This window comes from Anabrus simplex, chromosome 1 (assembly GCF_040414725.1).
Source record: "Anabrus simplex isolate iqAnaSimp1 chromosome 1, ASM4041472v1, whole genome shotgun sequence".
Lineage (NCBI taxonomy): Eukaryota > Metazoa > Arthropoda > Insecta > Orthoptera > Tettigoniidae > Anabrus > Anabrus simplex.
In genome coordinates, this window is record NC_090265.1 from 1,622,634,602 (window position 1) to 1,622,653,778 (window position 19,177).

General features: G+C 37.5%; 1 protein-coding gene across 3 annotated transcripts in view; it reads right to left on the reverse strand.

Annotated features, from left to right (window-relative positions):
- Positions 1-13,083: 13,083 nt before the first annotated feature.
- LOC136881228 (sialin) overlaps positions 13,084-19,177 on the reverse strand; it is a 227,372-nt gene continuing 221,278 nt past the window's right edge. For all 3 annotated transcript variants that reach the window (XM_067153983.2, XM_067153992.2, XM_067153966.2), the window contains one exon: positions 13,084-14,063. In XM_067153983.2, the coding sequence (XP_067010084.2) occupies positions 13,872-14,063 (192 nt within the window). In that variant the 3' untranslated portion in view covers positions 13,084-13,871. The remainder of the gene's footprint in view (positions 14,064-19,177) is intronic.

A 19,177-nucleotide genomic window follows, 5' to 3' on the forward strand; every position in this document is an offset into this window, starting at 1 on the left:
AACCAACTGCATTTTCAATTTCCTCCAAGAGAAAAAGGCAAAGGCGGCATGGTTCAGTGAGGTACAGAAAGATCTGCAGGAGATTGGGATCTCATTTGAAGATATCCAGGAGCGTGTCCCACTTAAGAAAAAACTCCAAGAACATCAGAGTTTCCTACCAAAGCCGAAGATGAAAACTGGAAAGGCATGGACGGAAGAACGAAAGGAGCAACACCGTATATGAATGAAGGAGTACTGGACCAACATTAAAGCTCAAGGGAAACAGTTGAAATGACGTGATCCTTAGTTGGCCGAAACGAAACAAGAAGAAGAAGAGAGCAAAACAGAAAAGAACATCCCTTTGCCCAAAGAAAGTGATGGGAGATCAGTCATGGGGTACAATGAAACTTTTCATTGTGCCCCACGAACATCTCTTTCATTCATACTACTCTAGTATACAAAATCATAATAATTAATTGCTGTTACTTACCAATATGGAAGCTGAAGCAGCACAGTTTAAAATGTACACATTTGAATAACGAAAAATATCAAAATGTTTACAACCTTTAAAAATGACTTCAGGTACGCCAAAACAGTAAATAACATACCACTAGAAACAAAGATGAGCAGCCATATTGAAATGGGTATAAGAAATCAGGTAGCCGCTAAGGTGTACACCACACAGAAGCCATTTTTCTACAACTTAATTCAAAGAAATTAATACTACTTTTTCATTGTGCCCTGTGTTTCATTACGCCCCATACTCCCCTACGATAAACATGCTCAAGCATCACTCTTATGTACCATGTCCCACTAAATGTAATGCAAGGAAAACAGGAATATCCCTGGGAAAATATAGGGAAAAACAGATTTAGGTTTCTAGTGGGAACCCAGGCTGACCTGAGTGGTGTTTAGGCATAGGGAACGAAGTGTTAAACCTTTAAAAATAGAATCTCACCTGCTTCCATGCGGAGTTCAAAAGTGAAATTGCTCTGTTTACTCCATTTATATACAAATTCTCTCTCTCTCCAGCTATGGGTCAATTTGTCAGTATTACTCAAAATAAGAACAACTTACTTCATTACTGCGAGCAAAAGAAAAAAAAAGAAAAAATGACTCTTCCATCTGTGGAAAAGTTTGGGTCACTGTTTTTTTTTTTTTTTTTTTTTTTTTTTTTTTTGCTAGGGGCTTTACGTCGCACCGACACATAGGTCTTGTGGCGACGATGGGATAGGAAAGGCCTAGGAGTTGGAAGGAAGCGGCCGTGGTCTTAATTAAGGTACAGCCCCAGCATTTGCCTGGTGTGAAAATGGGAAACCACGGAATACCATTTTCAGGGCTGCCGATAGTGGGATTCGAACCTACTATCTCCCGGATGCAAGCTCACAGCCGCGCGCCTCTACGCGCACGGCCAACTCGCCCGGTGGCTCACTGTTGATTCACACCTTGTATTAAGGCACTTTCAATGACATCCTTCAACATTATAACTAAGACTTGCTTCTAGAACCCTCAACTACACTATGACTTCTGACAGAAACAGATATACCCTATTCCTTCCTGTCTGCTGGAATTTCCACTTTCACCATACCTTGATCTAATTTAAGTTAGGAACAAGCAACTGGTGCTATTTCCAGATAATTCTTGGAATGATGCAGTAATGGGGAACACGCTGAAGAAAACCACCTGTAATTTTGCCTTTATGGACAACCGTTAAAAGGCTCTGAATAGGCAGTTACACTTCAAATATGAACTAACCACTGAACTAGACAATCATAGACACTATAAAACTATCTTAATTTTAATGCAAACACATTAAAATGAATTTATGTGTTTAACAGCCTATTTTTCTCTGTCAGGTAAAAATATAGTGCAGTAATGATACACACGAATTTCTAGGTACTGTCTTGATGCAAAGATACAATACTTCCCTTCAGCTTATACCACGTATTTCTGGGGTCGCTGGAATCACCAACCTCAGTTTTCGCTGGGATTGTAAGGCTGGATGTCCTTCCTGATCCCATGTGATTTTTGAGATCAAAAATCTCAACAGGATTGACTGGGATTCGAACCTCAGTCTTTTGGGAGGGAAGCCAGCTTCTGAGCCACTGAGCTTATCATGTTCCCCCAATGCAAAGATACAATATTTGCAATAATTACTGAAACCCATACTAAATATGTAGATATACTACATCAAGGATTTCATCGGATATGTCTTGTGAGAAAATAGAATAATACATAAATCATTAGTCTTCAAGTATTTTATAAGTTTGAAGACCAGAAAATATTCAATTTACATTGTTATTTCACTTTTCTTTTAACAGCAGAAACAAATTTTTCTTTAATGTGATAGTTTCTAGAGGTAGGTACATGCTTAATTCTTTTAACGTTTCTTATTTTTTTTAAAAAGGTACTGTGTACGCCCTCTTAACCAGCCTTCCCAGTGAATAATGTCAGTTCCGGTTTCCCATGATCATTAGCTTCCACACTGCTTCCCACATCACCTCACTTGCAGACGAGATGCAACTTCTTTCCTATTGCTTGACACTTGCAATGGCAGATGCCGGTTTTTTTTTTTTTTTTTTTTTTTTTTAATAGTAATTTCAAGTAAATTAAATTTCATGTATGGTTCGTGGTGTGGGTTACTGTAGTCACGTCCTAGTTCGTGAACCATGGGCAATGGCTGAGTGACCTAGTAAGTGGTCCTGAGAGTCGAGATACCAGTTGCTATGGAATGGGAGTGGGCGTCTCGGACATATTCTGAGTTATGGCCCTCCTTGTGCTCAGGCGGCTAGGACTATACAATCCACCGGTGGTTCATAACCCGTCAGAGGAGAGATCCTCACTTGGACTATATGTAAGTAGGGTAGCATCCTGCTTCATGGATTTACCAAGCTCAGAACATTTTAAGCAATCCTCGGATCTGTGGGAGTAACAGAGTCCCACTCCCATTTGACAGGCGAGGGACTCCTTGGAAACAACTTGGCGAACAAAATGGGGCTTATGGAAGAAAGAAAGGAGAACTGGCTGAGTCAGCAAAGAGGATGCATCTGGATGTGCTAGGAGTAAGTGATATATGGGTAAGGGGAGATAACGAGGAAGAGGTAGGAGATTATAAAGTGTACTTGACGGGTGTTAGAAAGGGAAGGGTAGAGTATGGGGTAGGGCTGTTTATCAGGAATACCATTGCACGCAACATAGTTTCTGTTAAGCACATAAATGAGCAAATGGGTAGTGGGTAGATTTGTCAGTTGGAGGAATTAGGATGAGAATTGTCTCAGTATTCACCATGTGAGGGTTCAGATGAGGATGAAGTTGACAAGTTTTATGAAGCATTGAGTGACATCGTGGTCAGGGTCAACAGGAAGGATAGAATAGTGCTAATGGGCGATTTCAGTGTGAGAGTTGAAAATAGAACTGAAGGATACGAAAGGGTGATAGGTAAATGTGGAGAAGATATGGAAGCTAATAGGAATGGGAAGCGTTTGCTGGACTTCTGTGCTAGTATGGGTTTAGCTGTTACGAATACATTCTTCAAGCATAAGGCTATTCACCGCTACACGTGGGAGGCTAGAGGTACCAGATCCATAATAGTCTATATCTTAACCGACTTCGAATTCAGGAAATCTATTAGGAATGTACGAGTTTTTCGCGGATTTTTCGATGATACAGACCACTATCTGATCTGTAGTGAACTAAGTATCTGTAGGCCTAGGGTAGAGAAAGTGAAATCTGTCTGCAAACGAATAGGGGTAGAAAATCTCCAGGACGAAGAAATTAGACAGAAGTACATGGATATGTTTAGTGAGAAGTTTCGAACTGTAGACAGTAAGCAGGTTCAGGATATAGAAAGAGAATAGGTGGCATACAGAGATGCTGTGGTAGAAACAGCAAGGAAATGCCTAGGAACAACTGTGTGTGAAGATGGGAAAAGACGAACATCTTGGTGGAATGATTAAGTGAATGCAGCTTATAAACATTAAAAAGAAGGCTTATCAGAAATGGCTCCAAACAAGGGCCGAGGCAGACAGGGAGTTGTACGTGGATGAAAGAAACAGAGCGAAACAAATAGTTGTTGAATCCAAAAAGAAGTCATGGGAAGATTTTGGTAATAACTTGGAAAGGCAGCAGGAAAACCTTTCTGGACAGTAATAAAGAATCTTAGGAAGGGAGGGAAAAAGGAAATGAACAGTGTTTTGAGTAATTCACTTTCTCTACCCTAGGCCTACAGATACTTAGTTCACTACAGAATTACTCATAATAGATCCCAGGGAATCACTGGAGAGGTGGAGGGAATATTTTGAACAGCTTCTCAACGTAAAAGGAAATCTTTCTGCTGGTGTTGCGAACAGCCAAGCCCATGGGGAGGAGGAAAATGGTGTTGGTGAAATTATGCTTGAGGAAGTGGAAAGGATGGTAAATAAACTCATTGTCATAAAGCAGCAGGAATAGATGAAATTAGACCTGAAATGGTGAAGTATAGTGGGAAGGCAGGGATGAAATGGCTTCATAGAGTAGTAAAATTAGCATGGAGTGTTGGTAAGGTACCTTCAGATTAGACAAAAGCAGTAATTGCACCTATCTATAAGCAAGGAAACAGGAAGGATTGCAACAATTATCATGGTATCTCATTGATTAGTGTACCAGGCAAAGTATTCACTAGCATTTTGGAAGGGAGGGTGCGATCAATAGTTGAGAGGAAGTTGGATGAAAACCAGTGTGGTTTCAGACCACAGAGGGGCTGTCAGGATCAGATTTTCAGTATGCCCCAGATAATTGAAAAATGCTACGAGAGGAATAGGCAGTTGTGTTTATGTTTCGTAGATCTAGAGAAAGCATATGATAGGGTAACGAGGGAAAAGTTGTTCGCCATACTGGGGGACTATGGAATTAAAGGTAGATTATTAAAATCAATCAAAAGCAATTATGTTGACAATTGGGCTTCAGTGAGAATTGATGGTAGAATGAGTTCTTGGTTCAGGGTACTTACAGGGGATAGACAAGGCTGTAATCTTTCACCTTTGCTGTTCGTAGTTTACATGGATCATCTGCTGAAAGGTATAAAATGGCAAGGAGGGATTCAGTTAGGTGGAAATGTAGTAAGCAGTCTGGCCTATCCTGACGACTTGGTCTTAATGGCAGATTGTTCCGAAAGCCTGCAGTCTAATATTTTGGAACTTGAAAATAGGTGCAATGAGTATGGTATGAAAATTAGCGTTTCGAAGACTAAATTGATGTCAGTAGGTAAGAAATTCAACAGAACTGAATGTCAGATTGGTGATAAAAAGATAGAACAGGTCAATAATTTCATAATTTAGGTTGTGTGTTCTCCCAGGATGGTAATATAGTAAGTGAGATTGAATCAAGGTATAGTAAAGCTAATGCAGTGAGCTCGCAGTTGCGATCAACAGTATTCAGTAAGAGGGAAGTCAGCTTCCAGACGAAACTATTTTTACATCGGTCTGTTTTCAGACCAACTTTGCTTTACGAGAGCGAAAGCTGGGCTGACTCAGGATATTTTATTCATAAGTTAGAAGTAACAGACTTGAAAGTAGCGAGAATGATTGCTGGTACAAACAGGTGGGAACAATGGAAGGAGGGTACTCAGAATGAGGAGATAAAGGCGAAGTTAGGAATTAACTTGATGGATGAAGCTGTACGTATAAACCAGCTTCGGTGGTGGGGTCATGTGAGGCGAATGGAGGAGGATAGGTTACCTAGGAGAATAATGGACTCAGTTATTAAGAGTAAGAGAAGTAGAGGGAGACCAAGTTTCTAATGATTTAAAGATAAGAGGTATAGAACTAAAGGAGGCCACAGCACTAGTTGGAAATAGAGGATTGTGGCAACGTTTAGTAAATTCACAGAGTCTTGCAGACTGAACGCTGAAAGACATAGCAGTCTATAATGATAATGTATGTATGTATTGTACTGGGAAATGATTATGGAGCTAGAGCAAGGGAAGGATCTCGGGTTGTGTGCGGTTACTGTTGGAGTAGGTACAGAGAAGGATAATTTCGCAGGGTGAATAATAGACGGTAACTAAAATTTTTGACTATATATTGATATTCTCAAATAAATCACCCTGCTGTTGATTTGTCAGAATTAAGTTTTCAATCATTCTTTTCAGAATGCAAAAATGAAATATATGCGTTGTTGTATTCTGAGACATCCACTTGATGTTAAAGGCGGGATTCCACTGAGGCAACATTTGGGCGACATGGAGCATGCGACAGTGAAGCATGCTGCAGTTGACTTTCAATTGAGGAAACACGGCTCGACATGTAGCGTGCGGCTGTGTGGCATGAGACATGAGACATGAGACATGTTGCCATCTGTCGAACACTCTTTAGTGCCGCATGCCTCAAAAATATGCTTGTCGAACAGTGTTGCCCGGGATCCGACAGTGTATGGATCGGTGCTACAATTTCCATGCGACAAGATGAAGTGGGCTATTGAAAACACTGCGAATTTAATGGGGGATTATCACAATGCTCTGGAATTGCGGAATGTAACATTGAGTGATTATAAAAACAGTAGCAAAGAAAGCATACGTTAAAATGGCCCCCAGAAAAATATGACTGCAATGTCCACGAATAGAAGAAAATTTTAAAAATGCGTTCAGCTTTCCACCAAAAGCATAAAAGAATTCAGAAAATGAAAACTGGTGGTGCTTCTCCATTGAGACAAAACCTGTGCTTCGCGTATAATCTACTTACTCAGAAAATCGTAAAAGTAGTAATGGGACGTAAAGCCAATAACATTATTGTACAACAATAATAATATATTATATATATCAGTATCTTATTGCATTTCCATTCCTATGGATTTCTCGTAAATACGTCATTTAATAGCATAACAACAAATGATTTTCTTTTCTACACTGTCAACACACAACAATTAATCTACTTTTTAATTGGATATCCTTCGCCACTACTCTGATTACGCAGTCATCCAACTCTATTTCATCACAGTCGTTTCCTTCCTCACTATGTCTACTTATTGCCGGTCCCATGGTGTAGTGGTAGCATGCCTGTCTCTTACCCGGAAGGCCCGGGTTCGATTCCCGGCCAGGTCAGGAAATTTTACCTGGATATGAGGACTGACCACACGACACCTCGTAATCTCCAGGCCTTCGGGTTAAGCAGCGGTCGTTTGGTAGGCCAAGGCCCTTCAAGGGCTGTAGTCGCATGTTTTTTGTCTACTTATTGTCATAGTTGCCACAAGTTATCTTTCATTCTCCTAGTATAACTGTATTAGAAATGTGAACTATAAGGGGGTAAAATAATCAGAATAGGGTTAGGATATTCTGATTAAAACTAATACATTTTAATTTTTAAAAGTATCATTAAATTCCAGTGAACAAGAAGTTTCTAAATCTTCCCGTACCTCTATGCATACCGATTCTGCCATGGTACATAACCTTCATCTTACAAAGTACTTCATAAACTCATCACTAGTGGCTTTCGCCTCTTTAGAATTCCGACGTGGGACGTGGTTTCTTTGCCAAGGGCTCCATGCCTTATCAGCTTGGATCACTCCTCGCCATGCACATATCCGGGATGATTCGTGAGATGCTAGGTTGAGAAACTCGAAGGAAGTACCGGTACATCAACGAAGTATAGCTGTCACCAGCCGGTCAAAGTCAAGTGAGGAATTGTTGTCTTGGTTGCCTTGATGGAATAATGTTTGTAGTTGGCGACAAGTCTCCACAAGTGACGCATGCTACACCCAGCAACACATGTAGCATACCACATCTTTTCTGCCCAGTGACAACAAGCCGCATGCTACAAAGAGCAACATTTGTTGCCAGCCACATGCTCCATGTCGCCCAAACGTTGCCTCAGTGGAATCCCGCCTTAATAATGTCCAAAATGAATACCAATTTTCTGAGATCTCAAATACCCTACAGTTCACCTAAGATCTCTTATATAGACTCAAATTCAAAATAACACTTTGTACATAGAACTTCATTTAACAACTTGTTGATTTATCTACTTTCTAGATTGCATAGAAATTAAGTCCATCACTTATGATGCGAACCTAACGTTTTTCTAAGATTATTAAACATAACATTAATTCACACTTCCTTTAACAATCTGATAGTTCAAATAAATATTTTCAATCACTTGCTGAAAGCTCCTACAGTTCATCTAAACCAATTATATGAGACGGTAAAATAGTGCACTTGTTTTATGACAAGCCCTATAGTTTATCTAAGTGAAATGACTTCAATTTACGCAAACTTTAAAGGGAAACCTACAGTTCAAAATAAGACCTAAAGTCTTCTTGAATAACCTCCTACAATTATTATAAACAGTACGATTAGAATCCACACGAAGCACTTTTCCTTTGACGAATGTAACACTGTGAATGATTGAGTGCTTTATTAAAAAAGCCAGTTAGTGTCTAAGTGTAATTACTCACTCAAAAATATATGAAATACACTTATATCACCTGTAATCTGCTCATAAAGATAGATGAAGTACTGTCCTGCGGCTTGGTGACTGGAACTTACTGCAGCGTGCAGCCTGAACTCGAACTCAGCACCTGCAGCGTAACACGTTCCGTCCCATGAAGACACTACGTTATCATCCCTCGTAGAAACCATGATCAATCCCTCGCTGGATACCACGAATATCCCACGAAGAAACCACGATTAATCCCATGCTGGAGATGACGTTCTACGTAGTGTAATATCACGTCACTTCGCCAAGATTTCCGATGTTCTTTTAAAGAGAAATGTTGAAACACGGAAAGTTCAATTGGCACAATACAATGAACTGTACGACTCTTAATTATCATTAATGAGTTGTATTTTACACTGACATAAGTCTTAATGCACAGTTTGTACTCGCATTTTTGCTCTACGATATTAAATACGTGACTCAGAATATCGCAGTCTATGTTACAGTTTGAACCATAAGTCAAGTTAATGCAATCATGACCTGAGGTCGTTTTCAAAATGGAAAGCACAGTCTTTCACTCACAGTTTATAAAACATGAATTGAACACTATCACAGTTCATAATAATCATTGATTATGTCTTAAATTCAATCGTGGAATAACTATCACGGTCCGTGAAACACTCGAGAAAATGCAATTAATATCACTCCTATAACAGTCTCTTGAATACTAATGTTCACAGCTTAAGAGGTTTTTATGAATGAGTTTGCATGACACGAGTTTGTATGACCTAATATTGCCATAATATGTCCTTAACATTCAGTTCGTTTCTTATGGTAATAATAGAAGAAAGTTCGAGAAAATACGTGAAAAATAGTCACATTTAGTCCTATTGACTATTTGAGTGTAAAGGTATTTCAAACAGTTCACAATTGTAATTGTATACGAGAAATGCATCTCAAAATTAATGAAGTTGTCATAAATTGAAAGTTCAGTTTATCACGCACAATTTCCTAGAATTGGAAATGTCAATGTCAATGAAGTTCAAAAATATGAGAGATTAACGAAGTCCACAATACCGTCGAATGGTAAATTAAACACTGGTATTCTCAATTATACTTCAATGCATAGTCTCTATTGTAAAATTACTTAGTTAAAACACTCGTGAATATTATACAACGAAAACTCAGTTTGAGAAAACTTTACAACATCTCACACGTTATGACGCGGTTGAAACTTCTCTTACTACGACCTCGCACAAATTCAAAGTTCTAGAATACAACTTTCACATCTCTCGTGAAGCGCGACGGAGCATAATGATGTCTAGTCCTGATCAAGTCGTAGAGTTTAAGACACACTGACCATACCCTCGGGTCGTCGACCTGTTTATATCTGGCTGGAAGCAAGCTCTCCGAGTAAGGCAACAGAGGGGTGGTTATACATTCCAAACTTCAATTCGTCATATATTTTAAACCACTAGGTGGATTAATCTCAAATTTGCAACGTTGTACATTTAAAATGTGAGCTACAAGGTGGTGTTAGTCTCATATTTATCGGTCAAGTCGTTGAGAAGTATAATCATTATTTCGAGACGTTTCTACGGGGAGGTGAGATACATGTGGTGCTGACGTCACTCGACCTTGCCTCCTCTTATGCTGTCTTCCTCACACAGAGCAGTAGAGACGAGAACGTTCTCTCATACAGCTGTTCGGACATTGTAACTCATTAAAATTATAAAATCCTTTTATTTACAACCACCTAGTCCATACAAAACATTTTTTCTTTTTTTTTGACATGTTTCGATCGGCATAGCGACCATCATGAGCCGTTAATGTACAAATACTAGGTAAGGGCCCTGAGCTTAAAATGATCAAAATTGTTAAAAAAATAACAATATCGTAATAAAAAGTAATATGATAACATTAGACTTAAATTGTAACAGTATGTACAGATTAACAGCGAGAATTTGTCGTGGGATACATTGAACGATGGCAGTCTGTGAAGTTAAAAACAATCATGGGGTTGTTAAAGTAAAAAATAGATATTGTGGGCATTAAAATATACGTCAATGCGTGAACCGTGGATCCACTGTACATACTGTTACAATTTAAGTTTAATGTTATCATTAGAGCCCGGATTTCCATGCAAATGCATGTTTTTAAATAAGATAGTTACACTTTCTCAAACTTTGCAAATATGCATTTTATGGCTTAACAGTTCCAAATAACCGTTCTTTTTTCGTGCATGTTTGCATGTTTCGGCCTTTTTAGGACAAAATTAATGCATAATGCATATTTTGAAGATTTTGGATTTAATAGCGAATATTTGAACGTTTAATATTGCATAATATGACTTTTCTGACTTTGGCGCATATATAATGGTAACTTGCATGATAGTGCCTCTTATGAATGTTGGTTTTTCACGTTACACAGTATGTCAATTACTGGGAGACGGAGAGAATGTATTCCTGGTATCCTATATTACAACCAAAGTTAGTACATACGGTAGAGGTCCTATAATCCAATTTAACCAAGCACTTTCTTATCCGTTGCTTGAATAAACATTGACGTAAGCCGGAAGGCTCCACGTCGATCTCTGTAATTTTTAGGAATAAGGTGTCCCAGTTATACATTGCTATAAATGGAACCGCAAATTCTGCATTACTCATTGATGGATCATTTTTTCGTTTATGTTAGACGAACAAAACAGAACTTGTATCACTCTTCTGTGGTGCCACGTTACTGAGATATTAGCTTTCAAACCTTGGTTTTGCATTGAATCCTCTTCTGTTGTTATCCTGGAATTTTCTACCCGGAACTCTCAATTGCCACACGTCTTTGTTATCGCAGCATACAATCGTTACCAGTTATTGAGGACATTCAAATGTGCCTGCAATCATCGCACGGAGAAGTAGCTGCGGCAGGTACAGATAGGTTGAACAAAGTGATCTGTTCAAGTAATGATTTTGAATTCGTCAGCTTATAAAAGACGTATTGTGGTGAAAGTGCAAAACGTACAATTTAACCTCACTTTGTCCCAAAAGTCCACAATTTATTATTTTTTTTTTTTGCTAGGGGCTTTACGTCGCACCGACACAGATAGGTCTTATGGTGACGATGGGATAGGAAAGGCCTAGGAGTTGGAAGGAAGCGGCCGTGGCCTTAATTAAGGTACAGCCCCGGCATTTGCCTGGTGTGGAAATGGGAAACCACAGAAAACCATTTTCAGGGCTGCCGATAGTGGGTTTCGAACCTACTATCTCCCGGATGCAAGCTCACAGCCGCGCGCCTCTACACTCACGGCCAACTCGCCCGGTAAAGTCCACAATTAAGTATGCACCTGTCACTTCTTGTGACATAGAAAGGTCATTTTCTGTGCTTAAGAATGTGCTGACAGATAAATGGATGAGCTAAAATCAAGACTATTTCGAGAAATTAGTTGTTGTACAATGTTTCAAAAGGAACTGAATTTTGATAGTGCATATTTTCCAGTTTATTGTGCATGTTTTCCCATATGATCATGCGTGAATGCATGCATATTTTGAGATTTGATAGTGCATGGAAATCCGGGCTCTAGTTATCATATTACTTTTTATTACGACATTGTTATTCTTTTAACAATTTTGATCATTTTAAGCTCAGGGCCTGACCTAGTCTTTGTGGATCCACGCTTCATGCATTGATGTATATTTTAATGTCCACAATATCTACTTTTTACTTTAACAACCCCATGATTCTTATTAACTTCACAGACTGCCATCGTTCAATGTATTCCATGACAAATTCTCGCTGTTAATCTGTACATACTGTTACAATTTAAGTCTAATGTTATCATATTAGTTTTTATTACGACATTGTTATTCTTTTAACAAATTTTATCATTTTGAGCTCAGGGCCCTGACCTAGTCTTTGTACATTAACGGCTGATGATGTTCGCTATGCCGAACGAAACATGTCCAAAAAAAGTATTGTATTGAGTAGGTAGTTGTAAATAAAAGGATTTTATAATTTTAATATATTATCTTCAATACGGTTCTATTATGAGATTAACTACATGTAACATCATAACTCAGCCGTTCTTTCATGAATAAAGATTTTATAACACATATATGCCAGGGCCTATGCCTTCCTGGTATAGTATGTATGTAAATTTCATGTGTTAAGTTCATTTTGAGTGAATTAATGGAGAATGCTCGACTGGATGCTGAAATTAGTAAGAGGATTCAAGCTGGAAGCTGTTTCTGTCATAGTGTAAGAAACATGTTATGGGACAAAGATGTGCCAATGGAAGCAAAGGAAACTATATACAAGATGTATTATGTTCCCATATGGACACTGACAAAGAAGGATGAGATTCGAATACCATCAGCCGAAATGAAGGTCTTCAGGAGTATGATACAGAATAGTAGAAGAGACAAAATAAGGAATGAGAAAATCCAGGAAGAAATTGGAGCAGAAAAAATTAATGATAGAATAGAGAAGAGCCGACTAAGATGGTTTGGGCACATAAATGAGTGATGAAAGAATGCCAAAAAAGGTGATGGAAATGCAAATGAAAGGAAGGAGAAGCTGTGGATGACCACGATTGAGATGGAAGGACACAATCCAATGTAGTATTAGAGAAAGAAACCTGGACTGCAACACATTGTTGGAGGAAGTGTGGTGGATAATGGATAATGGGAAATGATGATGTTCATTTTATTGTAATACAGTTTTTAATAGTTACATGATAGAAAAACATGCCGTATAATTTCATCTCACCTCATCCATGACCCCGTATCAGGAAACGGGATGAAGGTGTAGACATACAATAGTTTAATGATAGAATCTAATTTTTTTTTCAAAACTTTACTTTAGTGAAGAAGTGATTGAATTGTGATGTGAAAAATACAGCTGTTGGGCCATGTATTGGATCCAGTATTTTATATGATGGCAGACAATCACATTGGTATGTACTGTTACCAAAAAAGAATGGCTTCATGGTATTGTAAATTGTCTTCTGTCCCACTAAATATTATTACAGTTTTTGGAGCAGGGTCTTGTATAAGTCCCTCACAAGGTATATTTTTCACAGAAACGACTCAGCCTATAGATACAATATTTTGATAATTAAAATTAAGTCTAATAAAATATTAAATGCAAGGAACATACAATACTGTGTGCTCATTCTCTTTTTGAGCAATTGCACACACCTACTGTACTCTTCCATTTTTTTTTTTTTAAATGTTTAAATCATTTATAATATTACAGCTTACTCTAAATCAAACAAACTTTATAAACCTAATATGTTTCAAAATATATTTTAAAACATTGCAAAATATCTTTAATTATAGTAGGCTGCTATAAATTGTTGGATAGGCCCTTTATTTTAATGTCATCGGTTTAACCAACTTTTTCATTATCCGATCAAGGGTCTGATCCTGAGTTTATGATGAAAAGGGGGAGTCTTTTTAGTTGCTGTATTATTTTTCATTTCACCACACTGCAATTCTAATCTTCAATACTGGTGCCTGTTTTTAAACCACTGTTGCCTTTCGTGAGATCTTCTAGTTCTACGATTTGCGATTGTGTTTCATTCCATGGCTGGACCTCTCCTGAGCCAAATGCAAGGAAAGCTGTGCAGCACACTACATATATCGCAGCAATAATCCCAAATACATACTGCCAACAGATAATTGGTTCCTGAAAATACATCACGAAAAGTAAGTTAGGCAATAGCAGTTTTAAGTATTTATACAGAGTGTAACAAAACCCCTGGGCAAAACTTCAGGAATGAATTCCTTATACTGTAGTTGGAAAAAAAAAAAAAAAAAAATAATAATAATAATAACAACATGGGTTTGTAAAAGCATAATTGCTGAATTATTCATTTCTATTAAGCCTACAGGTAGTTTGATGATAATGATGCTTGTTGTTTAAAGGGGCCTAACATCTAAGGTCATGAGCCCCTACAGGTAATTTACTCTAACACTTCATAATTACTGGAATGAAATCTAACATAGTTCTTACATTTGTTACATGTGTAACTGTGTCGCAGATAAATTGAAGTTGACTTGCGTATGCCTTTAACACCCACAAATGATTCCCGTAGTCCCAATCATAAGTAGCTCTATATGATACGTTTGTTTAATTTAACCTGTTCCCAAGTGGGAAAATGAAAGATTTGAATTAAAATTTAAAAAGAAAAAAGTTTGAAGTTTCATGTATTATAATGCAGTTGCATGTTCAGTCTCTGTGCCAACAGGCATGTTGATGAATGTAATCATGAGTAGAGCACTGGATAGATAGGAGCAGTATCAGCAATTGGGAATTAGAAGTCATCGGGGGGGGGGGAATGTACAGATGCTCCCTGAGTGAAATTCGTCAGACAGGTTGACAGTTTATCAGCATGTGTGGTAATAATACAGTAGTTTTTGAGATTTTGATTTAATACTGTGCCATTTCACTGTTCCCAACAAGGTCTAATTGGAACGAAAATGAAGTTCAAGTCATCAGAACGTCGATAATAAAGCGTCAGAGTACTACTATGAGCCGAAGGAGTAATGTTTTCGTCAAGTGCTCAGTGAGAAAGGAGCATAGAAGGCGGTGGTAAAGAAAGACGTGAGGAGATTGTTAAGAGTTATTATTAAAAACTTAACATTCGATTCGCACAGAAGGAGAACATCACAGACGTAATCAAGAGGAAGGAAAACATCGTTCTATCAAAATACTGATCATAAAATAGAGAGAAACCTTGATCCACAAACTGTTTTACGAAGTATTAGTGCTCAAGAATATTTCACTCCGTGAAATTAAATTGTACTTTTGGAATATAAAGACTTCCACATTGCTACGTCACGATATCTACCCAAGACGACGTATTAGCCGATACAGTCAATTCCGAGAGGCTACATAGTTGTAATATCGACAGGGAGAGAGAGGAGAAGAATATATATAGATATATTTCCATAATTCCATTGGAATATTCATTTTTACGCATTGCAAATTTTAGAATACTCCCAAGATTAATTTTCTAAAGAGCAATATTCTTATCATATTCAGATTGTAGAAAAGCATATCAATAAGATGACGACATTAACCAAACTGCCGTCTTGTTTTGTTCCGATTGCTCGAGAGAGAAGCAGCATGCACTAAGAAAATGGAGGCAAAGCTACCTAGGTTATGGCGACACAGGATGACGTTTCCAGCCCATAAGGACCGATAACCAGCCGAGACTGTCCCAGATGTTCGCAAACAGATGAGGGAAATGCCGTGAGCTGTGCCTGCATGTCCATCCACCCAGACATGAGATGACTACGGGGGGATCAGAGTAAAGACAAGTTTCTTTAAGTCAATGCTATAAGTGAACATTTATTTATTTTTCAAAGCGCTATTCTAATTAATGTCAGTGAAATGATTATATGGGAAGACGAATTCCATAGTTAGGTTAAAGATCTATAGGTATTCATCGGACCTAAACGTCAAATCCATGTATAGGATGTAGTCAACCAGTGATAATAAAGCATTCCGTTCGTAATGCTGTCAATGTAATATGAAAGGAGGTGAAATTTTTATATCTTGGTGAATTTTATACGAAGTTGCGATAAACACTAGGCTTATGTGAGAACTCGTGACATCAAATATTAGTGGAAATGAGATCGTATGTAGGATATGCTTGCTAAATAGAAGGATATGGTAATATTTTACGGAATTATTAAAAGATTGAGACTATGACGGTGTAGTCAGGTGAACGGTCAATGATGACAGATATACGTTGAGTTGGAATGAATTAATGCGTTTACTATGATGTGAAGTGTTTTGTAAGGTAGATAATGTGAAGTGATGGTTTTATATGTAAATAATGATGTGAGGTTATGATGATTTAATGTTGGTAATGATTATTGCTCACCGTAAGTAAGATCATAGTTTATTTTAATGAAGATAGTATTTCAAGTTACGTATTTTTGAGATGGTGAATGAATATAATTTGTCTTCAATCGACCGTTGATCCTTGAATAAATCATAGGTAGTGTAGGATACGATCTCAGTGACGTCCGTATGTTGATAATTTAATTGTAGATCATCAAATAGTTTCTGATGAGGAAGATAATATGAAATTAGCCTACATCCATGTGTTTCTTCTGATCGTAAGAATTTTCTCACATATTAGGGAAGCTTTGAAGTTTATTCCAATGCATTATCCGATATCACTGGTGACTTATCTTCACAACTGAGGGTTGTTGGTGGTAAGTAGAGTCTTCTCACAAGATAGACCACCCAATTACGGTATGATTTGATTGAGTGATGGTCAGATACACTTGATAGCACAATTTTATGACATAGATGTGCACTTGAATTAATTAATGCTCTCAAATAAGAGAACAATTTGCATAATTTCTAGATATAATGTTTGATCATAATATTTTAAAGAATATAATGACTTAAAGTTGTTATCTTTGTCTCTGTAAGAAGAGTTACCAAGAAATTTGAGAACGTGTTTGAAAAATGTGATACATATTAATTGTTTTAAATATTTCTGAAGACATTTTCTCATGTTAATCTGGTTGTGTATTTGAGCACAAATAGTTCGAATCAAGCAAAGTTACTTTATTGCAAGAAATTAATGAATATTAGATAAAGTAAGTAGGATTTTTGGAATAATTTCACAAGAATTTATATCATGAAAGTTGTGATCCTAATTTAATTTATTTGTAGCCAGGTATGGAAGCTACATCCAACATTTAAAGACTCTCAATCTATGACAGTGTATATATTATGATTCGATATCATTTTCATTCATTCAATTAGATGCATCTAATGTCCTTTTCAACCTAATGTTTCTTTTCAATCCGATAGTTTTCAATCTAATGTTTTTCAATTAATGTCTTTTAATATAATGTTTTCATTTTAATTATTCCAATTTGAGATTTTGTTTTCAATTTAATATTTCCAACTTAACATTTCAAGATAATTTCAAGATATCTCAATGCTTCTTACTTACCGTTTCAAAGAGGTATTCATGACAACTTTTTGCGTTAGATCTTTCTTGATTTTCAATAAATAATGCATAGTAAATCTTAGCCATTCTTTTAATGACTTCTACAATAGATGCCTAGATGTAAGTGATAACCGGAGGTGGAAACTAACTAGGAATATGGGTAGGAGACGTCCTCTGCGTAAGTTAGGTATTTCCAGTAGTATAAATTGGTGATCTTTTCTCTAATGCAAAACCCATAGCTCATAAACTTTGAATAGCAAGAAATGTGATTATATTTGAGCTAGCCTGGATCTCATGCGTCTTGACCTGGACGCGGGAACGGCGCAATACTATACAGTAAACCTTTCACGAAAGGAACAGTATTACACATGTATTACAATTAAATGGAAGCATGGTGTGATTATACATCATTTAGTATTTGATTACACACTAAGAAACTAACACACACTAAAGAGACTGCTAGACTGATGAATGCACGCAGCAAGTAGGTGAATCGTACTTCAGTGTCTGTGACGTTGGCAAAAAAATATACCCCTGCTACTCTTCCTCACAGCACATGCAATGTCTCCACTAGTTGCTGTGGCACTATACAAATCGGTTAGCCGCGACAAACATCATTTTGTGCGTATTTGCGCTAAAAATTTTGTTAATAATTAAAGGAAATAATTAGCTGATAAGACTACTACCTGATGAGACAATGGGGCTTGTACAAATTGTTTTTTAATAATTCCTTGTTATAGCCAGCTGAAATGGAATAAAAATGTAATGTTTTCTCAACAAATTGGGGGGAGGGGGGGTTGGACTGATACCCCCCCCCAATAGCTGCTACTGGATAGAAGTGCACCATTTACTTGGCCTCCATGCTGTCCTGATTTAAGCCCATTGGACTACTTCCTGTTGGTGTACATGAAGCCTCTGGTGTATTCAACTGCTGTGGGTGATGCAGCAACTCTCCATGTTCAAAGTTTGGCTGTCAATCAGTGTACACTACACCAGACGTTTTTGAGCATGTTCAGAAATTAATGTGAAAACAAGCAGAGGCCTGTATTCAGGCAGGAGGTGGATATTTTGAATATTTCATGTCATGACATGTCAACAGTGTATTCCAGCAGGTGTTAAAGATGTATTCAGTACATCTTCACTCTTGATATGTTAACAAACGAATGGGTGCTCGCAAAAACAGGCTAACCAACAAATTTGAAAAAAAATTAGTTACGTGTTGCCATCAATTGCGGAAGGTTCAAAGTATCTTCTGTGAGTTAGACTAACATGAGGCAATCCTGTGTGATGAGATACAACGCTTTGAATTTTATGCTATTTTATTTAGGCCACTTATGTTATTGCAAAATGGGGCTAACAGACGTTTACGGAGGAGGCCGTAAAGATGGCGTTGCTGTATATGTAGGTTAGCAAACCTTATCACCATGTATTCTAGAGGCTGTGGGTGTTTCTTGTGTTTTTGTGCCAGATGAATGGAAGGATTTAGTAAAAAGAGCTAGAGTAAGAAATCCATTTCAAGTAGTAAAAATGACAAGTGATAAGTTTGTGAGCACTCAACCTTTGCTAGAAAAAATAACCAAGAGAATGGTATCTGTAAATAAGCAAAGGGTACTAATTAGTAAAATTTCAGGCATACTATTTATGAAAGATGTGCCATTTAAGTATTTTAAAAATATTTATATGGTATTGTTGAGGAATATGATTGTATTGACCTTCACAAAAAGAACAGTAATGGTGGTCGGCCATCACTTGCTGGTGTTCAGCTGTCAGCATAGTACAGTATTACAAGGCCAATAAAGCCAACAAAGCTTAAGGACTT